Below are 19,698 nucleotides of genomic sequence, written 5' to 3' on the forward strand. Positions count from 1 at the left end.
TAGGACGCAATTTGTCCAATCAATATTGTTTGATTTATTTGGTTAGTAATATTCTACACTTGATACCCTGAACGTCTTTTCAGTAGCCATGTTGTAAGAACTAAGATCGTAAGTTGGTATATATATTCCTTGTGGATAACTTCTGTATGGCAGACGCGTGTTTCGTCTACAAATGACGTATAAGTGACGCTTGAATCGAAAAAGATTAAAAGACAAACAAAAAGTATGTTATTGAAGATGTGATAACCTAAAATCCTGAAAGTTTTGCAAAGCACAAATATGTTTTGATTGTTAATAGATTTCTGGATATACACGATATAGTTTCTGAAAATAAGACTTTTGGCGGCCATTTTGAATTTGTCGGCCATTATGGAATTATTTTTAATTGTTCCATATTCCGAAAAGTTTATTTAGCATCATAACTAGCAAGAGGCAAAGTTTTGTGGTTATATTTTCAAATGATCAATTATACCATTTTTTTTGGACTCATCCTCATGACTGTTGGCGGCCATTTTGAATTTGTCGGCCATTATGGAATTGTTTTTGATTGATCGATATTCATAAAAGACTAGTAAGTATCATAACTTGCAATATGCAAAGTGTTGTGCTTTCATTTTCAATTGATTTATTATACCTTATTTTTGGACTCTGCCTCATGACTGTGGGCGGCCATTTTGAAATTGGCGGCCATTAAGGAATTATTTTTTATTTTTTCCATATTCAGAAAATATTAATTACTGTCATTACCAGAAGTATGCAAAGTTTTGTGCTTTTTTTTCAAATGATAAATTGTACTATATTTGTTCATGACTGTTGGCGGCCATTTTGAAATTGGCGGACATTGTGGAATTTTTTTTTGATGGCTCCATATCCAAAAATGTTTATAAGCATCATTACTAACACTGTGCAAATTTTCATGCTTTTACCATAAAGTGATCAATTGTCCCAAAATATTGGACTTAGCTGGACTACTAGTCCTATTGCAAGTATCGATAGTAGCAACTTGTACTGTACCTCCTTATAGGGAAAATATTAAGTAATGAAGGCAACACAAGTTGATTGTGATAAAGATTGTGAATGATTTTGATTTTGAATTAGAAGAAATACTGTGTTACTAAAAGACATTATAAGATGTAACATGAGCAAGTTTCATACAAAAATTAAGATCGTCAAAATAGACAAATTCATACTAAAATTCAACGAACTTGCAATGATATCCTGCTAAGTCAATAAAATCATACAATGCAAAACGAAATGTTTCAAAATAAGTCTTTCATTATAGCAGTACATGTAATATTATATGACTGACTTATGCAATAACAGTCTCCTGATCATCATTGAAGAAGACTTCATTGAATATTGGCTTCCCTTCCACTGATTCCAAACAATTTCTTTTACATTATTCTCCTGTCCTCCTTCAATATATAAACCATTCAGGTTGGAATATGCACAAGCTTTATACCACCCAGCCCCCTGTCTGTATATTCCACAATTATTTTTCAGTTTAACGCTTTTCAATTGATCGTTGTCCCTGTCTTTGGTAGTAAACGCTTGACCATTATGGTAATCCAGGCTATCTCCTATAACAATGAAGATTTCAAACATTACTATAAATGGGGTAAGGTAAAACTGTAAAACTTACTTTAACTAAAATGTGATCTAACACTGATTGAAATACAAGAAGGGTACAATATTTTATTTTTGTCAAACTTGTTGTTGGTTTCAAGTACGCTCTATGTATCACGGAGACAATTTGTTTGTTTGATTGAACGATAAACAGCGGGTTAAATATTGTGAGCTAGCACGTTTCAAATTTGAAAAGCGTATTCCTATACAGAGATTTTGTTTTGAAGGTCGCGTGTGTCTATTTAATTCTTTAAAAAAATATCGGGATATCACATCCAAATTTTACGGTAATGATGTTCATAAAGTACGTACATTATAATAAGATATATATGTAAACGTATGTATCCTTTGATTAAACTTAATTCTTTGAAAATATCATTTTAACACCGTATAAAGATAATTGGACATGATTTTATTTGTACAAGTATCGATTTTGATGAGTGTCTTTGTGGTCAAATAATAGAATATAACTAAATATGCATTGCTTTAAATTTATGAAAAGCTAAGGTCCTTAACCCTGTCGATTTCATGAACTTATATTTTGATATTGCACAAAGCAATGCTTTTCTCGGACTGTAGATGACGTCTTTTCACTACCATTCAGTAACCATGTTCTTTTAGATCAGTACCTATGTGTTGCTTGTTTTTATGCTAGATGCTTTTATACTTAATGCCGATTTGAAAAGCCTAGCAATTTCTAATTGGATACGGGTCAGTTCACATGTATGTTATAGCATCATTGGTCAAGGTAAGGGGATGATCGAATGCTCACAAACCCATATTTGATCCAGGCGCATTGTGTCTTGTGTATGCGCCTGTCAAAATTGGGGACCCTGTATTTCAGTGGCTACGATTGTTTTCTACTGTTATATCTGATTTGAAATCATCACATCGATGGTGATAAAGATAATAATCATCAGGCAAGACCCTAACATGCACTTGATCTTTCCAGGATTCCATAGTTAGTTTCTATAAGGCTTTTTTGCTTTTGCCTCTCGATTTCTTATTCCGATTGTGCCATAATCGAGGTCTTAAAACCGACCAATTTGATTATCATTACAAAAGTAACAAAAAGATCAATTCAATAAAATGGTTAAAGTTTTGAAATATCTGATTGTTTAATTCAAGAATTGGTGTGGAATTTTTCAATGTTATTGATGGACACTCTAATAGCTTGCAACTTATGAAAATTTTTGTACCTGATGACAAAATTGTTATTCACGCGTTTGCGTTTTATCGACATCTTATACGTGTAGCTTTGCTTAGAATTACGCATAGAATGAGTGCAAAGTTTAGAAATCTCGTATTTTACAAGTTTATAGTTGAATAAGGAATTAGACCATTGCACCTGAATATCCAATATACAGCTATCGCTTTTTGTTTTTATCAAAAGTGGACATATAACACTACGACGCTTTTAATGGGCTACCATATCAGAAAACGGGAGCGCTGAGAGGTTTGGTTTTAATCAGACTGCAACATTGTATATGGAAATGTTGTCCGTATTGTCAATTTCCGATATATAATAAATGTTTTATATAAATGATCGATCTACTTAATTGCAATATGAACTAGTTTTTACAATATCGTCTTTAGTATTTTTTTAACGAATGTTTAGTTTTTTTAATTTGTTCAATTACACTGATTATACATATAAAAATAAATTTCTGATATAAAACAGTTTGATATGTTTCAATCGGAATGTGTGACTTATTTACTTTTTGTTTCGGACTAATCAAAACTTTAAAATGACGATGATTATAGTACATGTATTAGGGTGCCAATTATTAGCATGAAGCATGATCTTCATCTATTCAATATTGATTAATTGTATTAGAGTTTTCATTTGAAGTACATCTTTTTAATTCTAATGCTCTAGAAACTTTAACAGATATACTTAGATGTTTTTATTACACCGCTTTCATAACTAAATGTAAGGTTCTTGGACTCTTATTGCTTATAAAATTTACAAATTTCTCAAATTAAAATTTGATATCACCTTTTTGAGTTTTAAGAGGTACAAATCTAACACGTTTGGGGGAAAAATGAAATGGGAGATGATATCAATCCACACTGTTTTAAAATATTCTCAAAATGTTTAAAAATTATTCCATCAATGAACACATCACATGTTGCATCTTTTGTACGGTTAAAAATGAAAATCAATGTTTGGTTTAAATATTTGCTTTATTATTTGAAAAAAAAACACATTTTCATGTATTACATGTAAGATGAGGGTAAAACGGGGTAATTATTTCACGAAGGGTCTTAACGGATAGATGGGGGAGTACGTGCGTTCTATATGAGAACGATACAACGCTAAATTGATCATAAACTTTTTGTCATCAGATCTAAAGATGGGCTGCTGTCCTTTTGCTAGTTAATAATCATTGATATCAATAGCCCAGCAAAAACGTTCATAAGGTCCAAGTTATTAGATTATCCTTCAATAGAATTGAAATAATCCACAAAAAATCTTGAATCAAACATTCATTTGTATTGTTTGCATTTGAAGCAAATCTTTGTATTTCAAATGCACTAGATCCTTTGACTGAAGTTTTATTATGTCTATATCCTCCACTTGGATACACAATGTACAGATCTTGGAATATATTTTTGAAATTTAAAAAATATTATCAAATGCAACTGTTATCATTTTTTTTAGTTCCGTAGGGTAAAGTTCCTAATTTTTTATCTGAAGAGAGAGGCGTAGGATACCCGAAGGACATTCAAACTCAGAAGTCGAAAAAAAAAGACTGACAACGCAATTAATAACAAGAAAAAAAAAACAGCAAACAAAACACAACATAGAAAACCAATGTTTACACGAACCTAACTAAACACCGGGGTGATCTAAGTTGCTCCGGAAATCTAAGCTTATCCTGCTCCACAAGTGGCACCTGCTGTATGGTACATGTTAGTACAAACCCAATGATAAGTCTTATTCGGTAGTTCGCATTCGGGGGAAAGGTACGGGATTTTAATGACGACAATTGGAACATATTCGTTGTCTTCTGTTAAACAGATATTCATTAACAGTCAACCAACTCGTGTTGGCGTCTGTAAACTTTATATTGAGTCGATTTCAACTTCAACGCTTGGAACTCTTTCCTTTTGATCAGAAAACCGTGAAAGGAAATACAAATCCTAGATTGTCATATCAACTGGGAGATATGAAGGTGCTGCTGGAATGTTGCTTCATAGAAATGGGACATCTGCAATTGGGAAGCTGAAATCATCTCGTTTGTCGTAAAGTTTTGTTTTCAATCAACCACCATTGTCAATTTCTAGATGTAAGACGAGAATATCCAATTTTATGTACATACACAAAAATGTTAAGATTTTCGGCTGATATCAAACCCCATATACAACCAGTTTATGCTGCTTAACTATCAATGACGTTTAACTGATAAGAAAATATATATAGAAAGATGATGTTATTGTTCACATGTTTAAAAGTTTGGTCCATATTACAGGTGAAAATGTGTAAATTATTTACCTTCATAAGAATCAATACATACTCACACAATCCCTATCGTACACTTGTTTTTCATAAAAAGATCTCATCTTAAGAACAAATTGTCATTTATGTAGTTGGTTCTTATGCAAAGTAAAACCCTGAATCATTTTTGTGTGAAGATAAATGCTAATATGACGACCTCATACAATATTATTATAATTGGTCCAGAATACAGACTCATTAAGTGAATATGGATTTACAGACGTTGAAAAAAGTAAAATCACAAGAATACTGAACTCAGAATCTCTACAATGGAAAACAAGAAGACAATATTTGCAGAAAAAAAGAATGCCCGTAGGTCGTAGAAGAAAAAACTTAGCTGCAGTAAAACACAACTTGAAAACGGCCACAGCAAAACACTTGTGATTCCGGAAACTGTGGTTAGAACAACGAGCCATGAAGGGGAGTCGTCAAAAACGGAAGTTTATAAAAGCTTAAAAATAGAATGATAAACTCCAACACGCAAAATAATGGCAGTTCAGTGGTTCTGTTTAGATCCATTTGAATTTTATGTTGATGAACTTCTTTGCATTGGCTCTTTAAACGTTTTTTACTAACCACTTCTGAAAATGAGAACTTAAAACAGTAATGAAATTCGGACTGAAATAGGCGTCCTGTGTTAATATTACTTACCACTGAACAAACATTCCCTAATTTCCCAAAAATCTTCTTTTCCCGTAATTTTCATCGTTAAGCTGGCTCTAGAAGATGCCAGATGATAAGTATGAAATATATTATTTGTTCTGATAGTAAATGAAAAAAAAAATCATGAAACGACTACAAAACGCAGGTACGTGTGTAATAAACACATGAGGAATAGGCCAAACGTTGAATTTACACAGTATATGGTGCACATTTTGATGCTATTGTTTCACATTTTTATGCGATTGTTTCACATTCAGAAACAAATGACTCTTTATTCTAATATACAGCCATAATGTTACGGAATCCCAAAATATATACCGTTAACGTTACAATCAATAATGTCGTTATGATGACGGTTCCTGGTAATTTATTTTGATATATGTTCTGTAAAGGCTATTCTAGAGCCGTGGTGTAGTAGTTAGCCCATCGGACTACTAACACAAAGGTTCCTGATTCGATCCCCGTTCCGGGGAGAAAATTTCAGGGAGTGAATTTTCGGCTCTCCCTTGACACCATTTGTGAGTATCGTCTTGAAAAAAAGATGATAGTCCGTTGGAAGGGGGTGATACATGGCTGACCCGTGTTAAGGGAGAGCCATATCTCTTGCACGTAAAACACTCTTGTAGATCTCGAAAAAAAGAACAGGCTATTGACGCTACAAGGCAGTACTCGCACCCGCAAAGTGGAAAGGGATTAATATGTTTTGCAATAACTTGTTTTCCAATTCACTATAAATAAATATGTTTAAACTAAACTAAGGGTTTTTCTATTGTTATAATTTAACTCACCAGCATTCCCACTGTAACCACCAACATTAAGTCTATAGTTTGTAGAGGCATCACCAACGGTAAATGTTGAATATCTTGCATAAGCTTTAGCACCAATAAAATCTGATATGTCCACTCGTAGTTCGTAGTTTCCCTGCTTAGTTATTGTATGTATATTTTGATTACCTAAAAGAAAAAATAGATTTATAAATATGATTGCAATATATGTGATGTTTACATTTTGAACTGAAAATTAAGAAACACTACAGCATAGGCAGGCCTGGTTTATATATTATTTTAGATGGTTTTCATTTCAAATGCTCTAGAAGTTCGTCCTATATTTGGTTATTTAACTATTTTGACCAGAGCACCACTGATTGATCTAACACTTTTAATATTCTATTGGTGAAATAAGCTGAAGTATCCTGTTAAAACACCATTTACTTTGGCAGCTAAGAAAACTGGCATTTCTTGTCAATTATGATCCGAGTCAAACACAACTCACTTTGAGGAGGCGGTCCAACTTATTTCTCCAAAGTTGGCAGGCCAGGGTCGCCACCAGTAGAAGTTTTTTTTCCTGATTAACAACAAAATCAGATATGTATATATATGTTGTGTACAAGTTATCATTTTGTACAAATTACAATTTGTACAAAAATATTGTACAAATTATAATTTGTATTTTGACTTTGTACAAATTGTAATTTGTACAAAAAGTGCTTGTACAAATTATAATTTGTACAAAATTTGACTTGAATTCACTTATAACTTGTACAATAATTTATGGTATGGATCTTATTATATAAAAGCCTTGATACACACCAAAGAAGTTGTAGTATTCCATGACCACACAATCAACCTTATTAACAAAATACAGAAATATTTCTTTATCATTTGTTTGAGTATGTGAGTGAATTATGGCAATGGGAATAACACAGAATCATTTGCTTTTCACATTTGTATATGTCCCCAAAATTAAAAACAATCCTTTCCTGCTTTTATAGCGAATATGGAAGTGCACTAATGTTGCTGTGAAAAAAAATCCTATAGCAGTTCAAATACTGTACCAAAATTCTCCAGATGCAAGTATTAGACAAATGTATCGAGGATTAGTTGTGGTACGATCATACTGACATTATACCCAATAGCAAGTTCTTATAATTTCTGTTTCGTTTTCATGGTGATTCGTCTTGGATCTGTTAGTCAGACAGCACACGGTTCCTGGCACATATGATTTGTTTTTCAACGTTAGTGTTATCCTAATTACTTCAATTTCTATGATACTATCAAAATTGTCACTAGGTCAGATATCAGAATTGTCACTGAGGCCAATTTTTATTAATTTGTGAGAATTGTCACAGAGGCCAATTTCTATTATACTATTAGAATTTTTACTGGGGCCAATTTCTATTATACTTTCAGAATTTTCTCTGTCAGAGGCCAATTTCAATAATACTATCAGAATTCTGAGAGAGGCCAATTTTTATTATACTATCTGAATTTTCAATGTGGCCAATTTCTATTATACTATCAGAGTTCTTAGCGAGGCCAATTTCTATTATTTATCAGAATTTTCTCTGAGGACAATTTCAATAATACTATCAGAATTCTGAGTGGGACCAATTTCTATTATACTATCAGAATTTTCAATGAGGACATTTTCTACAAGTCTATCAGAATTGTCACTGAGGCCATTTTTTATTATTCTATCAGAATTGTCACAGGGACCAATTTCTATTCGGCTATAATAATTAACTGGTATGCATGTACCAATTACATTTGCTGTCTCTGGGTGTTTTTGCGTTTTGTAAATAAGGTTTAGAAGGTTCTATAGTGTGTATGAATTATTTTTTATAACACAATCCATACTATAAATTATTGTACAAGTTATAAGTGCATTTTGGTCGAATTTTGTACAAATTGTAATTTGTACAGGCACTTTTTGTACAAATTACAATTTGTACAAAGTTAAAATACAAATTATAATTTGTACAATTTTTTTGTACAAATTATAATTTGTACAAAAAGATAACTTGTACACAACATATATATATATATATATATATATATATATATATATATATATATATATATATAGGAAAATAAAAATAAGGACGAAAATGCCCCAAATATATTTATTCAATATGAGTATTCACATTCACATTTTGTCTATAATTTTTTGTTCATAATGTTCTCCATATTATCCTGTTAAGATTCTGTCTGGGGATACTTAACCATAAAGTTTATTTCTGAATTAAAATCAAGTACCTAACTTGTCATGTTTTCTTCATTTAAAGAGTTCAGGATTGTTTTCCTTGACATAAATCATTGGATTTTATTTGATAAAAGACAATGACGCGACCTGAGTAATATGAACAGTTTTAATCTCAGGACAGTACTACATGTTTCATATCAACAACTCTGATTTTTGGCATTGCACAAGTCATGTCTTCTTTGACTGCCCAAGACGTTAAAATACTAAATCCCTAGGATGTGTTTTAGTTGATTTTAGTCTCTGGTACATTATTTTTTTTTATCTATTATCAATTGATTTTGGCTTTTAACTAGGTTTTAGTAACTGCGAGTACTCTCAAATCGTACTCTCATATTAATTTGACCTGTTGATAAAATTGTATTTTTTTTTGTTATTTAATATGTCTCTTTTTAAATATATACCAGCTTTGATAAGTGTTTAGTGTTACTATAAATTTTCACTTCTGTTTTCGTACTATGAACAATAAAATTTTTCATTTTGTAAAAACTATTTCCATTCTCTATTTATACTGTGCACCTTACAACAAAATTAATTTTCTTTTACCTGTGTATAGCATTCTATTTGGCGGTAAGGTTATTTGTTCAACGTTATAGTTTACTTTCTGTAATTATTTAACATTTCACAGTTGTACACAACTGTTGTCTTTATTCATTCACCCCTTATTTTATTGATTTTGTATTTACATATTGTCATATATTCAATTTACTCGTTCAGTGAATGTTCCCTTGCCTTTATATGTCTTTCAATTGATATTTCATAGCGTGTCTTTCTATGTTTTGATGTTACACTTTTATTTCAGGTAAGGGTGAAGGTTCGTACCTATCAAAAATTTTAAACCCGCTGCATTTGTTTGCACCTGTCCTAAGTCAGGGACCTTTTTTTCAGAAGTAGTCGTTTGTTGATGTGGTTCATAAGTGTTTCTCGTTTCTCGTTTTTTATATAGACCGTTGGTTTTCCCGTTTGAATGGTTTTACACTAGTATTTTTTGGGGCCCTTTACATCTTACTTTTCTGTGTGATCTAAGGCTCAGTGTTGAAGACCGTACTTTGACCTAAAACGATTTTTCTTTTACATATTGACACTTTTATGGAGAGTTGTCTCATTGACACTCAGTCTTTTGTAGACGAAACGCGCGTCTGGCGCAAATACAAAACTCAATCCTGGTATCTATGATTTTATTTTCATACCACATATTCTTATATATATTTAAGCTGTTGACACAACAATATGTTTAATATGTTACTCCTTAACCTTATTTTCGAAATCTTATTTTTAAAAGTCATTCATAGTTATAAAAATTGAAAACATATGTACCTAACCAAAATTCCGCTTCCAAATCTCCAAATCCAATTTCATACCTTTCCCAACCTCTGTAAAAATCTGTCTTCCCGTTAAATCTTCTCTGAAATAGCTAACAAAACAGAATATTATGAAAACAGTAAGAATCGTCTTTTTAATAAAATGCATACGATAAACACAGAGAACAAATGTGTTTCAAAACTAATCTCAGAAAAGTAAAACGGTAAGTAATTTCTTGTTGTTGTTTAAGTTATTCATCACTATTTGCAATATAAAACTAAATAACATTTATAGTTGTAATCCGCATTATACGATCTCTGTTTATCAAATTGGATAGAACACAGGGTACACACATAACATACTTAATTTACAGGGTACTCACATAACATACTTAATATACAGGGTACACACATGTTAAAGTCTTTAATTAGTTCTTAGTCTGTATTATCATTAAAACAAAAATATAAGTGCCTGCCTTCGACATCTTATGTTGTTTAAATTTTTACATAGGTTGCACTTCTGTAAATTTAGACAATGCAATCCCCCATATAATCTTTTTTAAAGCCTAAAACCGTGCCACTTTGGTTGATCCATACGATGTGTCTTTGTCCACTATAACTGAGGTAATTTTTACAACGTTTTTGATTGTGGTTTGTCATAACATCGTCTGATCTTTTAATTACCGACCGTGACTTATTCCCGATTGTGACTGTTTTTTTCGAGAGTGAATTCGCATTGCTATAACACGTGTTACGTTACTTTTATATCCGAAATTCATGTTTTTAGTTTTGATGTAATATTTGTTATTCTCATCGAATTTTGTCAAATGTCTTATAGTTTGTAGTTCTATATCTTATTTTTTCTGTTGTATTCATGTGTTATGGTATAGATAATTAATCATCCAGTTCATTTATTAGATTTTAGTATGGTTCTACTAAATTGAAACGATACATTTGGTTAACAGTTTGATTTAGAATAAATACCGACATAGCAAGATAAAAAAAAAATATTATCTTATTACTTCCACAATTTGATATTAATTAGTATTGCAATTTTCATTGTTAATAATAAATGTTATATCAATACTACAAACCTAATCTTGAATTCTCTCCACTTCTATCTTACTTTGGGGAAATTTTCAGAAGTTCAAAAGTCTAAGCCACTGGTTTTATCAATATAAATATAGCTATTATATAGTCATTTTTCAAAAATTTACTGTTTGGAAAAGTATGAATTATTCTAAATAATAAGGATTTTCTTATCCAGGCAGAAAACCCTGGCCATATTGTGCATAGCTTTTTGGAACTTCTGGTCTTCAATGCTCTTGAGCTTTGTATACGTACCTTTGTTTTGGCTTTCGAACTTTTTTCATCAGAGCGTCACTGGTTAGTTTTGTGTGGACGAAACGCCCGTCTTGCGTATTAAATTTAAACCTGGCACCTTTTGTTAGCTATTATTCGTGTGTTTCTTTGTCCAATATGTTCTCCAATTTATTTGTATTGTAGTCCTATCATGTAATGATGTCATTTTAATGTTATATTTAACGCGGGAGGTTTGGCATGCCACATAACCAGGTTCAGGCCACCATTTTTTAATCACAATGTCCTGTACCAAGTCAGGAAAATGGTCATTGTTATATTATATTTCGTTTCTCTGTGTGTTACATTTTAATGTTGTTTTTCTGTTGTGTAGTAGTTCTCCTTTTATATTTGATGTGTTTCCCTCAGTTTTATTTTGTAACCCGGATTTGTTTTGTTTCTCAATCGATTAATGAATTTCAAACAGCAGTATACTACTGTTGCCTTTATTTACTATGAACTCAATTTTGTTAAAAACATATCCTTGAATGGAATGATCAAATGTACTATTTCGATTTTAAAGGTCAAAACATAATGATATTTTCAACATTTATATGCCTGAAACTAGTAAGAGTTTATACCTATACTAAAAGTATGTACTACCCCTATTTTCACTATGGATTTTGATTTGCATCATAATTTTGTTTTTTCTTTATCCACGTTACTAAAACTGGAGGAATTCCAAACTTTTTCTCTATGAGATGAAACATATAAAGATCATATGTAAGAACCAGTAGGTTAAGAAACGAAAATATCTATGATAATGAATACCGCTCCGCCCCCTCCCCCAACCCCGGTTTTGAATTATTTGTATTTAAAATGTGAACTCTATACAAAAATTAAATTAGATGAAAAAAAGCTAAAAACTAAAATATAACACATAAGTTTGTTCCTTCTTATATAGCTACATCGTTACAGAGATTATTGTCCCTTCATTAGGAAACAAGTCATACAAAAAACCTCTTATCATTCATGAGAGAAAGGACACTCCAGTTATTCTGTGGTAGGACCGAGCAACTGAAATATTCATCTAAAGCTGTTGTGTATCTTCAGTTATCTGTCCTATTTTATCAAGCATGAAATAGTGACGTATTCATGCAGCTAACCTCTTCAAAATTAGAGTAGTAAGTGGACCTATTTCGATTCGTATTACATGTATTACATGGTCAAATACGGATATTTGCATTCAGCTTGTTGAGTCATACACTTTTTATGTGTTTAGTGACCTGAACCATTGACTCTCCGTTTTCATACTCTGTTGAATTCTGCAACTTGAGGCATTCATGGGTACTCTTTCTCAGTTCAAATCATATCAGAACTGTAGCTTATCCTGACTGGTGTTGAAAAAATCAGAATACCCTTATTAGTTGCACATTAGACCACACTGGTTCCCGGAAGTTTAAAAGTGCAAACACTGGTACGTCTGACCTGAACAACATAGTAAATGTACTCTTCTATAAACAACTTTGACACATTGCTCATTTCCATTCTCCTATAATAATTATTTTTATTTTTTGGATTATTCAACAATGGTTCTACTCAGTGAACCAACACTTTAGCTTTCGTTCGATACAAACAATTTCCCCTTATATCTCACGTATTGACAACATTATAGCTATTCGTAGGCTGTATTTGTTAAAAATATGTACTATTTTCTTGTGTATTCTTTCCGAACGAGCCTGAGTGAGGGGTTTTATAACATTATATATATATATATATATATATGGTATGATTGTCAATTAGGCAACTCTCAACAGAAGACCAAATGACACAGAAATTAACCGCTATAGGTCACTGTTCGGTCTCAAACAATCAACAAAATCCATACCGCAAAGTCAGCTTTAAGAGGCCCCAAAATTAAAAAAATTTTAAAAACACAATTCAAACGAGAAAAAACTAATGATCTAGTCTATGTAAACATACTGCACCAAAGACAGATATGTAACACAGCAACAAACGACAACCACTGTATAACGGGCTCCTGCCAAGGGACAGAGAGAGGTTAAACTAGTTAGATGCAGCAAAACTCTCCCCCTAAACTTGAACAGCGTCGTAAGACCACAGTATCCAAAACATTAAAAGAAAAGCAAATACGTTAAACAGCAATAAACAACAACACCAACAACAACTCAATTCCTAACTTTTAACAGATACATATAAAATATAGCAGGGTTAAAGGGTTGAAGGCGCTTACTTTACCCTAACCTGAAACAGTGGTGTAAAAGAATAACATAAGAACTAACTATTCATGCTAACAGTAGAAAAAGGCTTCACTCATCAAACGGATACACATAGTTTAACAGAGTGGAAGTGGACGGGTTCTTATACATTCAAACATCAAAAAGACACTTAATACAGATCTGACAGTAATTACAGATACTGACAGCTACTAGTAGTTCAAAGACAAGAACAACTAAGTAAATCATACATCTAAAAATGTGTTATTATTAAGTAAAACATTTTGAGTTCAAAACTAGATTAAACTCTCAATGATAATAATTACCGTCCATCCGGTGTTGTCAATCTCAAAGTCACAGTAGACGTCAAATCCAATGACTGAATGTTTGGGATATATCTTGTAGATTCCGTTTCTTTTTCTTTTGGTTTTGACATGTTCGCAATCAATCGGACGTGGTTTTGGCTCCTGTGGTTTTTCTTGAGGCAAAAATAATGATTGTATTGGAGTTTTTTTTATCCTCTTTCGAATAATAACAACTTTAGATATATACCCCCTCTCGTTATTATATCAATGAAAAAAGTGAGAAAAAAATCTTCCAAATCAACACATTGCTTATATTTATATATATGTGTTGTTTAATCTGATAAGACTTTAGAACAGGAAGTGATCATATACTATGTCAATGAAAGTATATGCAGAATTTCTTTTTTCACTAAAAATATTTTATAGATTCTTGCACAACACAGCTTGACCTCCAAAACTGTGTCTCAGATTTCCAAAAACATCAATAGGTACAAATTTTATACCACATTGAATTTAGTGATCTCTTATGAATTGATGTTGCAAACTTCATTGAAGATTTATGAGAGAATAAAATACAATAGGAAAAAAATCTGAGAGACAGTTTTGGAGGTCAAGCTGTGTTGTGTAAGAATCTATAAAATATTTTTTACAAAGAAGCTAAATTCATTCAAGTATGTACATCACAATATAGCAACTTATTACATAACAATTAATTATGTAATAATTATGTCATAATGAAATTATCACAATTTGAAAGATTAATCATTCTTCTTTCTTTTGGTACCTCATTTTTTAAATTGAAAGAAGGATGAGTGGAATTACATCAGTTTAAAGATGTCTGATTGGGGATGAAAAATCTTTGTATTGTGCTACCTTAAATGGGATAACCTTGAGAATGTAATGAATATCTAAAAATTTAGAAAATTCATGTTGCAAAATAATTGGTATTTTATAACATCTCTATTATGAAGCAGTCAAAATACAGTATAATGCACGTTTATATTTTTCTTTGTCCAAAATTTTAAATCTAAAAAAGATGAACCTTTTTTCATACTTTTTTCCATATACATTATACATATTATATAACACAATTAGTGTATTTTTCAAAATTATTTTGGGGTTGCAAACTTTGTCTTCAGTGATTACCAACTTCATCATAAACTGATACTATGCACATTAATTTGATTGTAATGATTAAGTTATATTTACCATAACTGTTCACACTTATTTCATTTTCTTTAAATTAAATTTTTAATATTCCTTAGTATATCAAGGATTTGCATTAAGTGTCCCTTTGTGGGTGTTACTTGTGATCTGCACTCACTGGACACCTACTTAACATAAATATTGTCCGATTCCCGTTTGTAATAACAGCGACAGAACACTTTTGCAACGTTGATAACAATTACATCACTTATCACTACTCTTCCTTTAGTCTAGTGAGAATAGTGTAAGCTCGACAAAGCGTGCATTCCAGTTAGTTTGTTTTGAGATTTCTCGATAAATAATTCACCTTAAAAAACAAGTTTTGCATGGTCTATACACCAATTTGCGGTATAAATGGTCAGCCAGTCACCAAAAGTTATGTTACATGACTAATAATAACTCATTTCAATTGTTCATTGGTAAATAGTGAGTAAGGTTTTTGTCTGAAATGACCTATATAAGTTGTCTTATCAGCTTATGTAGATGTTTTTCTGTCTGCGAGTGAAAATCAGTATAAAATTGAGAATATAATGTTTTCTTTTTTAATTTGAACATAAGATAACCTGGCGCTAAATCAGATCATGTGCCAGATTTATAACTTTAGTTTGCCATCTTATAAACTGAGAAAAGATATCAATGTTCACTCTCGACGGCTTTTGGTGTATGACTGTACATATATAATTACTTTACATACTAGTATTGGAATATTGTAATTTGTTTAAAATTCTTTGTTAAATACACATGATATCATCTTCATTAGCCTATCAGTTGTCTCCTTTAAAAACCAATCATGAACATCAATACATATTTTGACTTTTTCCTGTATCATTAACACGATTTCCAGCTAAATTTGAGTTATTATCTGACAGCAGAATTGACTAAAGGTGAATGTTTTTGATTAAAAGATACACATTGGGGATGTTAAGCTATTTGATCGCTCAATAAACAATTGGGTGTAACTTCGACTTGAGTTTGTGTCACGGCAAAGATTTGGACCTACTGCACGAAACACGTCTTAATTATAATTTCACATGTTTCAGATCAAACATTCCTTTCAAAATTTCGGCACAAATGTTATGCATCATGAAGGGATAATGCCAAGCTCCTTGCACCTTAAGAATTGAAGTAGGTGACCCCTTGCAATTAAAAAGTAGAGAGTTGGCCCTTGTACGAGCACACAACTCGCTTCCTGCATACAATAGTAGCCTTATTATCACTCAATTTAGTTATGAAACAAAAATCTAAGATTTTGGTCAATTAGTATTTCCAAAAAAAAATGGATATAGCCAGTAGTTTCTGACAGATGCTTGGAGTCGAAAGTCAATCAAATAAATGACAACTCTTGTTATGTTATGTTTAAATAATAAATACGTTTTGTGTAATCATTTCATTTACAAGAAGATCCAACAGAGTGATTACAATAAAATTTCAGTACCCTATGTTGAAGAGAGGCGAAAGATACCAAAGGGAAATTCAAAGTCGAGAAAATAACTAACAACGCCATGGCTTAAACAGAAAAACTACGGATTATCTCAGGTGTTCCGGAAGCGTTAGTAGATCCTGTTAAAATGTGTCATCCGTCGTGTTATACAAGTTACCAGAGACCCGATGATGGTATCTTAGGTTACGTTTAAAGAAAAGGGGACGAGATTGTAATGACGACAATTGGTACATATCCGTTGTCATCTGTGAAACGGATATTCCAAAAAGGTCGACCAACTCGTCATGGCGTCAATAGAATTAACAAAGGGTTGATTTCATCTTACCCATTTAAAAATATTGGTCGCCTAGCTTCATTGTGAGAACTTATACGACCATTTAGAAGACTGTTGTTAAATGTTTGTTGTTGGGTTGCCTTTGCACTGATATATACCTCACATTTAATTTCATAATGTGCATCAATTAGGAGTTTTTTTGACAAAAATATGTAATAAAATGCTTGAGGACAAACACCTTGACAATAAATGTATATTTCTTACCGTTTTCTTCATATAACTTGCCGACCATTTCATAAATATAATTGGTTAACTGATCAGTCAAGTTCTGTTCAAAATTAGCAATTTGTGATTTTAAATTTACTTCCACAACTTTCATTTTTGTATCAAGTGCATCACTTACAAATTGCTTAGATTTCACAGTTTCTTCTATGTTTTTCATTTTTGCTTCAATTGCATCATCAACAAATAACTTGGATTGCACAGACTCCTTTATGGTTTTCATTTTTTCTTCAATTGTGTCACTTACAAACTGCTTCACACGTTCGTTTGCATTCGACATGTCCAGGGTAGCTAATAAAGGAGCATTTTGATTATCAAGTAACCGAACCTCTACATGCTGATCACTAGAATTCAATGTGGCCGTTGATACCAGCGCAAACAATCTGAATACATTACTCAATGTTTTAAACATTTTTATTTTCCCTTGGTAAAATTAAATGTAGTCCAAGTGACTGATATCCTAGCTTTGACAATATCTACGTCATATACTTATATTTATTCTCAAACCTCAAGTTTTGTAAGTATGTCAAGTTTTTCTTTGTACGTACTTTTATTAAAGCCAGCTGTAATTTCAATAGACTATTTCCTTTTACATAGATACTAGGCATCTCATGTGTCGTTTAAACTTTTGAATTTTGAACAGGAAGATGAAATTATTTGATATAGTTTATGATGTGAATAACGTTTTCCTTTTTTAATTAATATTTTAATGATACTCGAATGCTAATTTATGTTTGAAACGGATTATGTGGTACACATCAAAGGGAAATCAATCAAACAAATCAAATAATTATAAGACATCAATAGAAATATTTTTGACCAGTACCTTCTATCATCTGAAGTTATATGAAATTAGTTATAGCTTTTTTTAATTACATATAAAGTTGTCATTTACATTTGTATCATCTGAATTTCAGTGAGTTTGAGATAATTTTTTTAAAATAGAATCGAGTAATATTTGTTTTTAATTTGCACATGTTTTAGCTATTTTCAGAAATTATATCTGGGTAGGAATCATATCATGGTAAATGACGCACTTAATATGAATTTGTTTTACATCAGTTAAGTAGTAAGTTTATTCAAATGTGCCTTCAAATACTCTGTTGGGGATATTTCAAAGAGGAAACAATTGAAGTTTTAGCGCCAATGCAGAATCGATTTAAGTGCAACATTTTTTTCAAAGTTTAACGAAAGTAAAAATAATCACTTCCCATTTCTGCATAGATTATTGACCACTACTTGCCTTGTTTATCATATGGCAAAGAAGAATAATGAATGTTCATTATCAGGGCAGCTTAATATAAAAATGACATTTTTTTATTCAAATGCAGTACTGAAGGTAAATACGGATAAAATACAAATCTGTTAAATTTGTGTTTCCGATGTGTTTCAAGTCCATTCCAGCATGGCAAAGGCAACATGACTTGATAAAAATTCTTTAATAATTATTTGTGTGCTGTTCTTAATATTTATATTACATCTCCGTACTATTTCATGGTCATTTGAATTTGCAAAATTAATAACGCTTTCCATTTAAGATCAAAATATTTTCCATGGTTTTGATTTACAAGCATATATATGTATTTATGTTTTGCTCAATAAGTGCAATATTCGTCTACTAGGAAACAGATGTGTAAAAAAATTCTTAAATATCTATTTTAAGTGTACAACAACATTTACAATTAGAAATATATCATATATATGTGACTGTTATCTCTGGTGAAAAGAAAATAAAGTCACAGGAAAATAATTTAAAATTTCAATTTGATTCGTGTCATTTATGTAGTAAATATAGGACATCGGATGGTGTGTGAGTAGAAAATCGTAAGTCTCGAATACATCGGCTTGTTTTGAGAATTTTATGTATTTTATACAAGTTATACATAAACTCATTCCTTTTTTTCTGCATTGACTACACTAAAGTTTAAAGACTGGGATGTGGTATTTCAATATTTCTGTATATTGCAGTTATACCAATCTTCCTATGGTTATAAAGATAACTGTCCATGTAAAAGTCAGTGGCGTAGCTAGGTCATGTTCACGTGTACGCCCGAATCATGGCTTAGCGAGGGGCTCGAGGACCCCAAACGGGTCCATGTCAAACAATTGCTGGTGATGGGTTAGAGCTATGGAGCGAAACCCCGGAAGTTTACGAGTTATCGAGAATGAATACCATTCCTGTCTTTAAAGAATTATCAGTTGCAACATACTTTAGAATCTAAATTGTTTATTTGTTATGTTAAATTATTCATTTTGTTAATTTGAAATATAATGGTCATTGTATTTAGAGAAAATGTCAAAACCAGTAACTTTAGAATATGCTTATAGAGAGCCGTGGGGGCACTCAACCAACAAAAACTCCTTTTTATGTCCAAATTTCGTAAATGAACATGAAATACTTAATCTTTAGAGATGTTCAGGTGCAATATTAAATATCGTAAATTGTTCGATGGAACCCTGGTTCTCTTCTAAGATTTCCCCCGCACTAAGTGAATCCATTTACCAGTCCATTACAGGAATTGA

General features: G+C 31.6%; 1 protein-coding gene across 1 annotated transcript; it reads right to left on the bottom strand.

The window, feature by feature from the left end:
* Positions 1-580: 580 nt before the first annotated feature.
* Positions 581-17,628, bottom strand: LOC143075384 (microfibril-associated glycoprotein 4-like). Its single transcript, XM_076250772.1, has 5 exons — positions 17,158-17,628; positions 13,994-14,145; positions 10,148-10,244; positions 6,580-6,744; positions 581-1,580 (listed from the first exon to the last, which is right to left on the bottom strand). Exons 1-5 carry the CDS (start codon positions 17,585-17,587, stop codon positions 1,297-1,299), a joined length of 1,128 nt encoding a protein of 375 aa, XP_076106887.1. The 5' UTR covers positions 17,588-17,628; the 3' UTR covers positions 581-1,296.
* Between the last annotated feature and the right edge of the window lie 2,070 nt (positions 17,629-19,698).

The sequence above is a fragment of the Mytilus galloprovincialis genome, chromosome 5 (assembly GCF_965363235.1).
Source record: "Mytilus galloprovincialis chromosome 5, xbMytGall1.hap1.1, whole genome shotgun sequence".
Classification (NCBI taxonomy): domain Eukaryota; kingdom Metazoa; phylum Mollusca; class Bivalvia; order Mytilida; family Mytilidae; genus Mytilus; species Mytilus galloprovincialis.

Excerpts from the sequence above, each read along its gene's own strand:
- LOC143075384 (XM_076250772.1), bottom strand. The coding sequence starts at position 17,587 with ATGTTTAAAACATTGAGTAATGTATTCAGATTGTTTGCGCTGGTATCA. Across the intron at positions 14,146-17,157 it reads CAAGTTATATGAAGAAAACG|AAAAACCACAGGAGCCAAAA; the intron begins GTAAGAAATATA and ends TTTTGCCTCAAG. Across the intron at positions 10,245-13,993 it reads TTGACAACACCGGATGGACG|CTATTTCAGAGAAGATTTAA; the intron begins GTAATTATTATC and ends CTGTTTTGTTAG.